At 41.6% G+C, this 12,448-nt stretch overlaps 2 protein-coding genes across 27 annotated transcripts in view; both read right to left on the reverse strand.

Moving 5' to 3' along the window:
- The window catches only part of bcl11aa (BCL11 transcription factor A a), a 39,470-nt gene extending 37,520 nt beyond the window's left edge, over positions 1-1,950 (reverse strand). For both annotated transcript variants that reach the window (XM_077613692.1, XM_077613691.1), the window contains exon 1: positions 1,538-1,950. In XM_077613692.1, coding sequence (XP_077469818.1) covers positions 1,538-1,592 — 55 coding nt within the window. In that variant the 5' untranslated portion in view covers positions 1,593-1,950. The remainder of the gene's footprint in view (positions 1-1,537) is intronic.
- Positions 1,951-9,896: 7,946 nt separating this feature from the next.
- The window catches only part of rims1a (regulating synaptic membrane exocytosis 1a), a 33,128-nt gene continuing 30,576 nt past the window's right edge, over positions 9,897-12,448 (reverse strand). For all 25 annotated transcript variants that reach the window (XM_077614162.1, XM_077614164.1, XM_077614161.1 and 22 more), the window contains one exon: positions 9,897-12,171. In XM_077614162.1, coding sequence (XP_077470288.1) covers positions 11,953-12,171 — 219 coding nt within the window. In that variant the 3' untranslated portion in view covers positions 9,897-11,952. The remainder of the gene's footprint in view (positions 12,172-12,448) is intronic.

Below are 12,448 nucleotides of genomic sequence, written 5' to 3' on the forward strand. Positions count from 1 at the left end.
TTGTAATGAATTACTATGATAATCACAAATAGAAAAGTAATCGTAAATCTCCATTCCATGCACCTGCTGTGGAACAACAAAAAGATTGTGCATTATGTTTGCATCTGATATGTATGGAAATGTCAAATTTAAAAATCTTGAAAAAAAAGGTGGGAGTTTGATGGAGGATCTCTATTTGTCTGTCTGTCCACACATAGCCCACCCACCCCCTACAAGCCCCCACCACACACACCTCATCCCTTCCTCCCAAATAGTCCACACACATCGAGGGAAAGTCAAGTTCAAGCTTTAGCTAGATATTGTGATCGTGCTCTGCCTCCTAGCGACAGTTTATCGCCATGGTCACTGTCACCCAACGTATACACCCCCCCTCTCCCCCCTCAGTCTATCACCCCACCGCCCCCCAAAAAAGACAAACGTAACCAAAACGAGAAGCTACACGAGCAATTACCAATCAATATAAGTACATAAACATGCACTACGGTTTAAGCATGAAAATACTGAGTATTTTTTTTTAAATTATTCAATACCATTCAGTGAACTACTGAAAGAGTGGGAGGCTATAACTCAATATGACACATGGATGCTTATGATTTGATAACAAATGAAATAACTGTCCTTCTATATTAGACTCTGATGTCAATGTAACAGTAATAAAGACGATAAATTATAATTTAAGTGCTCGTTATGTTGTGCGTAATTTTGATGTAAAATAGTGTACAAATCAAATAAAGTTAATACTAATGCTTTTTTTCTTTCTTCAGAAGCTCATTAACTGCTCTAAAATGTTATCATTGGCATATCCTCAAAATTATTTAGCAAGATAAAAAAGACAAAACTCGAGCAGTTCCTGTTGCTGTCTTGTAACTCCGGGCTGCATCAACTCCGTTGCGCGTGTTTCAGTGAGAAAGTTCCTCAACTAGGATGAACACTATTACATTTACATAATAGGCGTTCGGATTTTAAATGCGTGTAAAGGAAATCGATGTGTGTTGTCTGCGCCCAGCGCGGTGTTGCGCTGCCCGTGACCGAGACAGTCTGGAAAAGAGAGCTATCTGATGCTTCAATATTTAAAAGAAAAAAATCCCAAAGACGAAACTTGCTCAAAAGACAGTAGAAGTGATCTAAGTAATCCAATGTGGGTGGGGGTATCTCCCCGAGCCAAGAGCGCGTTCTGCGGCCATTCAGACGAGCCGTATGTGCGCCTCTAATGACCGGTCCGATGTTAGGGGCACCGGAACACGAGCCAATTGGCCCACTCGCAACAAAAAACGTGCTCTGGATCCCCGTTGCTGTTTTGGGACGAAACTTATTTTGCTCTGCTTTAAGAACTACCGCGCAGCACTTTTAAGTCACCGCGCTGTCGAGTCCAGTTGACCGCGAGCGCAAGCGGTCCATCCCGGCGTCCTCGCGTCTGACATTCCGCTGACTCCCCACCCACCAACGGCACCCGATCGCCGGTGGATTTGAACAAGAGCGGTGAACAGGCGTGTATTTTTTTGGTTTGTTTTTTGTTGCATTTCTGGGTTGTACTTACGCGAGAAATCCCGTTTACTTAAGTGCTGAGGTTTGCCTTGCTTGCGGCGAGACATGGTGGCTGGCGGCGGCGCTCAGTGTGGATCACATCGGGAAGCGCCGGGGTTACACATAGGAGACTCCGGTGGGGCAAAAGAATGTCTTCGTCCGGCGCCCTCGTCATCCACACACAATCACACGCAAAATGATTTAGGGGCCCAAAATGAAGAAAAAAAACTAATTAGAAATAATACAAAGATGGCGCGGAGGCGAAGATGGATCGCAGGATCGCCTTCATGGCTTTTTTGAGAAAGAAGAGCGGAGAAAAGAGCGAGTGTGTATGTGTGTGTGTATGAGGATGGAGAGAGAGAGGAGAGGAGAGAGGGGAGAGCGATGGAAAAAAAATGGCAAAAGCCCCCTCCGCCCCCCACCAACGCCACCAACACCGTCCCCCCCTCCCCCCAAACCTCCCTCCCCCAACCCCCGTGGTTGGGGGTTCAAGTGCACGGACGTGACGTTCCCGGCGAACTTGAACGTCAGGCGGTGGACGGACACCCGACATACAAAAACATGGGCAGGGCCGAGGCACCCGAGTGGGAGTGGGAGTGGGAGGAGGGACGGATGGGACGTGAAATAACAACACCAATGGACGATCATTGGCGAAGGGAGGTGGAGGAGGAGGGAGGGAGAGGGAGACGAGAGGGGGTGGGCCCTTAGATGAGATGTAGACCTGGTGGAAACCAATGGACACAGAGATCAGGGGGGCCGGACAAGGCACACTTAGAAGGAAGGGTGTGGGGAGGGGGGAGCCAAAGAGAGGGTGGGGGGTGTTGAGGGTCGAGAGAGGGAGAGAGAGAAAGGGAGAGAGAGAGAGAGAGAGAGAGAGAGAGAGAGAGAGAGAGAGAGAGAGAGAGAGAGAGAGAGAGAGAGAGAGAGAGAGAGAGAGAGAGAGAGAGAGAGACGCAGCTAGAGATGGATAATGAAAGCAATATGCAGAGAGGGAAAGGGACATGGACGTGAAACAGACAGGGCAAGAAGAGCTGCCGACAATCCTACTCGTCTACATACTTGCGCCTTTTTTGTGTGTGGTCATTGGAACAATAAAAGCATTTAGAAAACTTAAACTGACGCGCAATGGCCCCTGCAAACACCCCAAAAAATCCAATCCCTGGTCTCTTTGTGGGTGGCATTTTGTGTCTGGTATCCACATTGTCCATGGCAGTTGTTTTTATTGTTGCTGTTGTTGTTTTTACCACCCACGTGTTCAGTATAAAAAATACTACATAATTTCCTGAGACTGGTCTTCAAAATGACTTCCAAAATATGAATTGGGTATCATTTGTGTCAATCCCTCTTCCGTAACTCACTTTTTTACACACGATGAACACTTTGGGCAGTATTCACTGGGCATTTTTGCCGTCCAAGATCCTTTGCCAGTCTTTTCTGACTCGGTCCAGGGTGAAACCCAAGCTGGTGACCTTGGGAGAAGTGCGGAAAAGGGCCCGTAATAACTTTCAGATGTGATTCAGGTTGGAGCTGGAACGGGGGAGGGTTCGTCGCTAGTGGGGGTGGTGTATAAGAGAAGGAGGAGGAAGAGTGAAGAAGAAGAGGAGGGGGAAGAGATTGTAAATACTCTTGTAATAAAAGGGGGTTTGGTAATATAAGACGACGCGCTTTATATCGGCAAAGTCGCACGCGCACCAGGCGCTGCCGAAGCGACACATATTGATGGAAAGACGCGCTTCGTGCGATAAAAGGGACGGATGAGAGGAATGGAGAAGACGGGACACACGGTAGCTTGAGGAAGAAGAAGGAAAAAACGAGAGGATGGAGTTAGCGACCACTGCGCAGGTTGGCGGAGGAAGCTCGGAGTGGCTCTCAATGCGTGAGCCCGAAGATTCCCTCACTGACCGAAGAGGACGCGCACTTAATACGGAGGGGGTGGCGGTGGTGGTGGTGTGGTGTGGGGAGGCAGGCCAGGAGGATGAGGAGGAGGGGGCTCGGGGGTGATGGGCGAGAGACAGAGGGAAAGACAAGGGGAGAGAGAGAGCGCGAGTCGCCGGAGGAGTGGCGGAGGAGGTCCAACGTCAAGCGGGGAAATGCATGACCAGTGAGTGAAATATTTTGCAAGTTGCAACCTGCTCGCATGGCTTGCACGGGACAGGTCGGCACACGCGCAAGCCAGTGCATGTCGGAAATGCAGGCTGCAGGATCATCCCTGTCCGGAACATCGTTGTCTAAAAAAAGTCTGCATGCTTTATTTGATTCTTTTCAGCAGTGATATATACTAAATCGCATCCATAAGGTGAGATGATGAATGCTTTATAAAGAGTACAGTCAACATGTTAGAGTTGCCCAAACCAAACTAACGAGGGGGTGCAAAGCAATAGTTGGAGCTCATTTCATTTATTAGAGCGAACATTTTTGGATGTGCATCAATTTGTGATATAGGACAAAATAAGATGTTATCAGGAAAAGGGGTAACATTCTAGATATCAATCTTTTCGCAAATAATGGCTTTTGCCTCACTCGTGAGCACATCAGCTAAACACATATCATTTGATTTTTTTCCCCTTGCATGATGCATTATTGAAAAAAAGATGGCTCTGCATTATTTCAACTATAATCTTTGTATTTGGGAGATTTGAAAGTTTTGCCGTCGAGCGCGACTGCCCCAGAAAGCAGATCTGTGTGCGCCCAGCTTTATTAATTATAACAATTTCCAGATATTATTACGAGCATAACCTTTGCATTAGGTATATTTATATTTTCTTCATGGCAATTTGTAAAAATCTGGCTCTCGTTTAAATGGCTACAAGCCCGCAAAAACATCCAAATTAAACCAATTAGTTTTCAGGGGGCATCATTTTACAGCTTCCCAAATCCGACCTTCACCTCTTACCACACTTGCTCCATCTGTTTTGCTTTAAAAAATCCTCTGTTCATCCTCACCTGCCACTTTCCAGAATCTCCACCGCACGAACAGAGAGCGCTCGGGTTTGTCTCTATATGGAAATTGGAAACGCGCTGCTCAACATAAATCAGACTTTACAACGCCGTGTTGCAATGGAATCTTTGCCGGACACGCACGCGTGTTTGCATGTTAAAGTTGTACCCCCCAAAAACCATCATGCATTTTTCCAGACAGTTTTTGCCAAACTAAAACCACGTTTTAGTGTTAGATAATGGGAAAAGTTCTGCAGTTTAGTTGAGAAGAACAACATGTTAAGGTATAATTCAGAGATGTAGTCGCGTGTGTGTATTGGGAGGGGGAAGGGGGGCTTTGATACTGAAAAGAGCGCAGAGACAACAGAGCATCAGACCGATGACGGTCACACGGGCGCCTTCCTCTGCACGCACGACAGCTCCGGGGAAATTGAGTAACTGGGGGCGCATTTCAATATATGGAAATGACCAGGGGGCCCCAGAGATAAATCAGCCCCACATAGACACCCCCACCTCTCTCTAAGCTCTTCTTTGCACCTTCATTTTTTTCCCTCTCGGTCTTTGGGGTCGCTGCCTATATATTGTTTTGAAATCCCCCCCAAAACAAGAAGTAAAGGCGAGTTTTAGGGGTCTTTAAATTAAAAGTTAAAATGGAAATTAGTTTTGTAAAAGGAGTTGTATTAAAAACTATCCTATTTAGGTTCATTTCATGCACCAAAATGGTTTGGAAATTTTTAGGTCCAAATAACCTATATTTGGTCCGATTTTAACACAACTCTTGTCAAATAAGGTTAATAATAATAAATCTAAAAAAGCCCGAATACCAAACTTTAGATGGTTTTGTGAGGTTTGAACACAACTCTATTATAATGATATTTATCGTCCACATGGTTTGGAAAAGAGCCTCAAGCAATGGGTTGAAGTTACTTTTCCCCTCCATTTTCTTCCAGGTGCCCTCTTAATTTTTATGCAGAGCTTCAAATCCCTGTCACACCCAGTCTTGCGCTTTAGCAACGAATTTCGTGTTCATGGACACAAACACACACGTGCGCACACGCACCCGGGCACCAGCGCACCTCAATTTTCAGCTATCCTAAAAAGATTTGCAAAAACGGGGGCAGGGTGGATTTTACAGCCAACTATTATCACGTTGTGGGATGTGCGCACACGTCGCTGCATCTGCCCGGTGGTATTAGATGAAATCAGGTGGGATTACGCAGCTATAGACCAAATTACCAGACCCCTACACTCCTACTTTAGCAGACCCCCACACTCCTACTGCAACTTCCGAGTCGAGGACATTCCCAGTTCCTTCATGCAGGTTGCAATTGGAGCTCTTTCTGATTTCAACTCATTTTCAAGACACTTCAAAGTGACTTCCATCACAAAACGGACACATTAAAAGAGCATCTCGTTATCTTGCACGGGGGCCACAGAACATCACCCCCAAAGAATTGAAGACAACCAACTCTCGCTATTAAGTCCCAGGCCAACCTCATCACCACCATCCATCTGCCTCTAATGCACGGGCACGTTTATGGCCGCCGTTAGTTAAGTCGTTGTTAATTTTACACTAACTGGTTGTTATGAAGATGAATGACGAGGGGGAATGACACGCCTGGGACCTTTGTGTTGCGAGTATAGAGCCCACCACTGGAGCATACAGTTAAAGAGATCTATAAAGGCAGCAAAGTGTTTGCTCATGTTTAACACGGTGGGAATTAAATGGTGGCATACGGCTCAGATAATGTGAGGTGAGTCATTTAAGTTTAAAACATTTTTATATATATTTTTATTGTATATTAAATGGTGCATTTAATTGAATGTACTTTTTACGACCATGTCACCTATTTATATATATATATATATATATATATATATATATATATATATATATATATATATATATATATACACACATACATGTATATATATATATATATATATATATATATATATATATATATATATACACACACATACATGTATATATATATGTATACATATATATACATATATATATACATGTACATATACACATATATACATTGATATATATAGAGAGAGATATATATACACACTCAGACACACGAGTGTGTATCGATAAGTTATACTGTTAAAGAATACAGCGGTAGCTTCACTACTGTTACAGCTTTTAACGGCTGAAAACATGGACTCGAGCTCTCTCTAGCGACCATATACCGATAGTGTAAGAGAAGGGCGCTCCAGTCGTGCCGGGAGCATCGACGCGATATCAAGGGCCCTAAATAGAAGTTTCATCCTGTAATTAAGCGTCCAAAAAGTTATTAAAATTCTTAAAATACATGTTATCTTTGCATACCCCAAATATGGCTTTACCCCCTTTTTCAAGGATACATTTTCATTGAATGCAGCTCAAGACTTGGACATGAATCAGATCTCCTGGTAAAGTATGGTATTAGTACATAAATGTGACGTAAATGTTCTATTTGTGGAAAAAGCTCTGTTCATATGTTGCCACAAATATAAAAGCATGACTAAAATAACACTACACCTGTAGACATTTCGGTGGTGGTTACTCAATTGTAACTATCAGTGCATTTAATAATGTTATTATTCATGATAAAATAATAATAATGTCATATGTAGCTTTAACATATATTAATAATAAATATATAATATTTAAAAATCCTTCTTTGCTGCAGAAGTCCAAAAAACATTGTTTCTACATTTGAAATGCGGCGCCTGGTAGTACCTTAGAGAGCTTAGTGATAAATCATGTATTTTTAATGAATATCAATAGAAAGAACCCCCAAACCCCCCCAAAAGGCAGGAGCCAGGCTATCTAATTAGATTAAGCGGCGGTGCGGGGGAACAGCGCGGTAATGACGGCTGTATCACGGCCGCCACTTTCTAATGGGCTCTGAAGCAAACTAGGGGGCCTTTCAAACCATTAACACCAAGGGGGGAAATAACAAATCTAATCTGACATGACACCCTTCTGTTTCAGTCTGCCTCTTAACCAGAAAGCCTCCATTACTGGCAAAGTCCCTGCGTCTAATGCCATCTGACTCCCCGACTTGTGTGTTCATGTAGCACATCTCTAGAGACCAAGAGGACCTATTATTATCATAATTGACCAATTATAGGTTACACTCTTAATGTTTGTTTACACATGTGCGTCCCCTAAAACAATCGTCAGCGCGACAAACAGTGGATTGGATTTTTGGGAGAAAATGTGATGGAGATATGTACTGTAAATCATAAATATAGCAAGGAATATGGTTCTAAATGATAACATGGGGATAATTATGACAGGGCCAGGAGAGCTCCGAAAAGTTTTCTTGATGGAAGCTTAAACTAAGTATAAGGAATAAATAAAATTCCACGATTTAGTTCATCTACATTAGGAACGTTGCATATACTCAGATTCCATTCTTTGTATTAAAATGGTCTTTTGCAAGACAAAAACGCTCTGTTTTAATTATCGAGAAATATTCATTGTTCTGAAATGTTTCAAATCTTGTAACATATCTTTTCATCTACGCTTCTGAAAATAAAGCACGTATATGATGATGATGAAGATGACGATGATGATGATGCATCGTATTTCTATACTACTGCCTTTCTGACAAATTTAAACCATTAATATAGTATACAAATTTGAAGTGCAATATGTAATAATATTTCCATATTGCAAATGTATAATGCTGAAAGTCATCATCAATATTTCCTCATGTAAAGTAGGACTCACAAAAGTGAAGGATTATGAACAGGATGTACAAAAAGATTCACACTAGGCCTTGCAAATATTTTCTTTTAAAATAAAATCCGAATGGTCTATGTACTGTTCCATAAGGGTGTATTAAACTTACATTTTTATTTAGGGAAATATATTCTATTTCTCATCAACAGTCCTTCAATAAATGTAATTACAATTTAGGTGTTGGTGGTTGCTGATTTTTCATTTGGATAACCCAAATTTATACCACAAGGAAGTCACCTCAGGAAGATTATACAATTTCAACGATTACTGTTTTTATTTCGAGCAAACATTCATGCATTCCTGTAGAAGAGTAACTACAACGTTTTTCTTTAAACATATTTATGGTCTGAGCGGCCAGATTGTGTGCATTATTTAGTAGTAAATCGAATTAGTAATCATATCTTGGTGCAATTTTTGTTGCTGTTGTTGCTGCAATGTATTTCTCCAAAGGTTTGTATTTTATAATCCAATAGGTGGGAAAATTGATAGTCACTTGAACCAGTAGTGTCTAGCAATCACACCACGGGGTGGCAATAAAGAGCTTTTAAGCATCTTTTCAGCCTGGAACTTTAGAAGATGGAGGTCCAGAGTGGGTGGAGGTGACACAGTGAGCCAATCTTTCATCTCGCAAGCCATCAAGCTGTTCCCCTCTAGGAGACTGATGATTGCTCTGCCATAAAACTGCTGTCGAGGATGTTCACGGACTCACATGGCCAGTGATATCAGTAACTTCAGCTCCTTTGCATTGATTTTTTTCATCGTTGCATTGTAAAGTGAATTCATTACCATGGAGATGTGAAAGTTTTCAAATTTATTGGGCAGCAAACATTGGAAGAATTACTACCTTGCCGTCTATGCCCTATGTTTTGTGGTGTTCATTTTCAAAAACAGGTGCTAAAAAGTCCACGCTGAAACAATGTATAAGGGTATCACAGCTTCCTGATGTTCTCAAGAATCATTGCATACCTTGATTAGTATGCCGTAGCAACACTGTGGCTGTTGACATGCTTTGCACAACAGGAGATGTAGTTTACATTTTGATGCTCTCAGTCACCTGATTTGAATCATTTGCAGTGAATTCCTGCTGGCTTTTTAATCACACTCTGGCAGCGTACAAAGCTCCAATTAATATAACTATGATGATGGATGAAATAAAATGTTGTTATTTTCAGAGTTGACTTTTAACCAGTCAAAAGTTTCCTAAAACTCAACGTTAGAAATTTTGCTCAAAAAGTCTCTTCAGTGGTGTATTTTAGGTTAAAAATCTGTTAAAATATCTGTAAAAAATTGTTAACTTGCCAAATTAGAAGGCCCAAATGCAGTTCACACCCAGTACCTCACTTTAAGAATATACATTGGTTTCTACAATGGAGAGCTATTCAAAAGTTGGCTCTCAAGACCTTCAAACCTTTACAGAGAAAATAGATATTTACTTGTTTCACACCCAAGACCTTTTACCCTTTATAGGGCAAATCACTATTCTATTGATTTATAAAAAATATCATCCATGCCACACAAAAGTTAATATTGTGGCTTATATGACCCAAAACGGCTAGTCCACCAGGTTTTAGGAGGTTATGGCTGAAGGGAAGTTACTTGCTGTACAATTCCAGAAGCCACTTAAAGAGCCCAAATAACAAGAAGAGTTGCTACATGGTAAAAATGAGGGGTCTTCCTTGGGAAGAAAATATATCTTCTTCTGCACAGTCTTTTATTTGTAAATCATAAAAATGAACTCTTTGAATATAAAACATACATGTCAGTAGAGCCACATCTGTTATACAAACAAGAGCTGTTGCAGTGAACACTTCATCTTTCGTCTCACATCGTGGTTTTTGGGTTAGGGGAGCCATGAGCTGTAAACAATCAGTATTTGTGGGGCAATACTGACAAAGGAAAGTGCAGTCGGCCACACTGCCAAGACTTTCAACGCAAACATTTCCAACAGGGGTATGTGTAAAATTAGATTCTTCATTGGCTTTAGAAGTCTCGTCCAAACACATAGTCATAAACAAGAGGAGGGGAGTCCGTGAAATGAAAAACAAAGGTTAACAAAGGCTTTCTACGCCTTTTCTTAACTTGAAGTGGGGTAAGAAAGGCCCTCTACACGCCCCCTGTGGCTTGCAGTACCGCTCAGCAGTTTCAGCTAAGCACAAGGGTGCGCATTCCTTTCTTCGTAAAAAATAAAATAAAATAAAATAAAATAAAATAAAACAGGAATGTTTGTGTGTCACTGACATTTCTCTTGTTAATATCTTATTTGCTATATACAAGGTGTGCACGTGTGTTTTGGAGACAGGCAGACACACTTTTTTTCTATATTCATATATATCTCTATCTTTATAATTTCTCTCAAACTTTTAAAAGTACTTCATATACATGAAACTGTTTTTTCCACACATTCTCTATTGGTCTGGAGCCCGACAAACTGACATTACGGTTACATCCTCATCATCACCGGGGTCTCAGGTATGCTGCATACTACAGAACAGCACTGTCATTCAACGGGCTGAAAGGGAAAATAAATTACAAAGAGAATTTAATGTAAAAAGAATTCCTGACATAGATATTTCAACCCAGATTGGAAGCTGTGGCCTGGGTGAAGTAGCTCGTCCGCCCTCATCCGTCCGTTCGTGTCATTGGGAGGGGGATGGCTTGCTTTTCTCCATTTGTATTCATATTCAGTACAAGCAAACTGTACAAGAACATGCAACAGACAAGCTGGCCTAAAATTATGTGCAACTAACACCGTTTTTTTTCCCTTTTTTAAAAAAATAATTAATTCTACTTTTATTGACCTTTATAAAATAGAACAAAAAAAGAGAAGCAAATTAAAATAAAGTAACAACCTATTACATAGCGGGGCATTAGGACATGAAGTCTTAAGATCATGCTGCTTTCTTATACAATGTAAAAGGAAGTAGTGGAGTTGTGGGGGAAATACTTCTGAGAAATGAAACTGATTGTGACCTTAGCTAAAAAAACATGAAGTTTTACCTAATGATATATTTCTAAATTCTGATCTAAACAAAGAACTATGAAAAACGAACAAAAAAATATGCAAAGCACATGATATATTTGGCCTCTTTTTCATTTGTTTGGACAAAGAGCAAAACCTTTTCGTCTCCATCATAATAAAGGACTCAAGCTTTTGTTGTGCTTGCATTCATGTTGAACAAGTATAGGGGCGTGTGTTTGTGTGCACAGGCTTCTTTAACATAAAGAGATGACAAAACCATGCCAAACAGCAGCCTCTCGTGCTCTGCTACACTTCCAATGTTACCTTGGCAATGCCAATCTAGTGCAGCCATTCATCTGAATGAAGGTGTGTCGGTTTGAATCATTGGCAACTCCCCTAAGTGTTTATAGCGCTTCTGACTAGTGAAGGGCTTTGATCGGATACACAAAAATAGTTACATAAAAGCGATTTGCTAATCAAGGTGGACGAAAAAAAAACTCAAGCTCAGAGGAACATACAAAAGCAACGGTTTGCAAAGAAAAGGCTCAAGTAGATAAAGAAGGTGAGAGAAATGATTGTCAGACTCCCAAGTAAGCTTTGATTGGCTTGTTCTTTCCCGTCTTCTCCCTCCCTAACATTCTTCCTCCCTGTTAATCCATCTGGCTATTTATTAGTAGACCAAGGGTTTCTTGTCCCGGTGGCGACCTACGCTCCACAGTAGTCCATTAGTTAGGTTCCTCAATTTTGTCATTTAAGGGATTTTGGACGCTTGACGTCATCACGGTCACTAAGACCGAACACCCGGGGGTGGTCCTGAGCTGTCCAATGATGTCTGAGACGCCAGTCCCGTGAGTGGAGCTAGAGTGGGATCTACCAACGAGGAAGGTGGAAAGAGTTTGTACCATCCGATCACCGTGCTCGATAGGTCCAAATCTTCCAGTAAGATCTGTGCTACACCCATAAAACATTTGTGGTCCAATCTTCCATAGTCCCCCCACACTATCACCTATAGGAGAGAGTAGCAAAGTCACTACAGGGTAGTTTGGTGTAGGAAATAGGTGTCCGAACCGATCGCAGTGGGTGCAGGTTTTCATTCCAGCCCATGAAGAAGATACATTTTAACCAATCTGGTGTCTTAGAAGTGATTACAGACAGGCACTGCTTGTTTCAGTAGAAACCACATCAGTTAGATGCTGGGTCACATGGAAAGAAAACCTGAACCCTATTGTGGAATAGTTTGGACACCCCTGATGTGGGCAAAAGCACACATACAAAGAAGATGA

The sequence above is a fragment of the Stigmatopora argus genome, chromosome 11 (genome assembly GCF_051989625.1).
Source record: "Stigmatopora argus isolate UIUO_Sarg chromosome 11, RoL_Sarg_1.0, whole genome shotgun sequence".
In the NCBI taxonomy this organism is placed as follows: domain Eukaryota; kingdom Metazoa; phylum Chordata; class Actinopteri; order Syngnathiformes; family Syngnathidae; genus Stigmatopora; species Stigmatopora argus.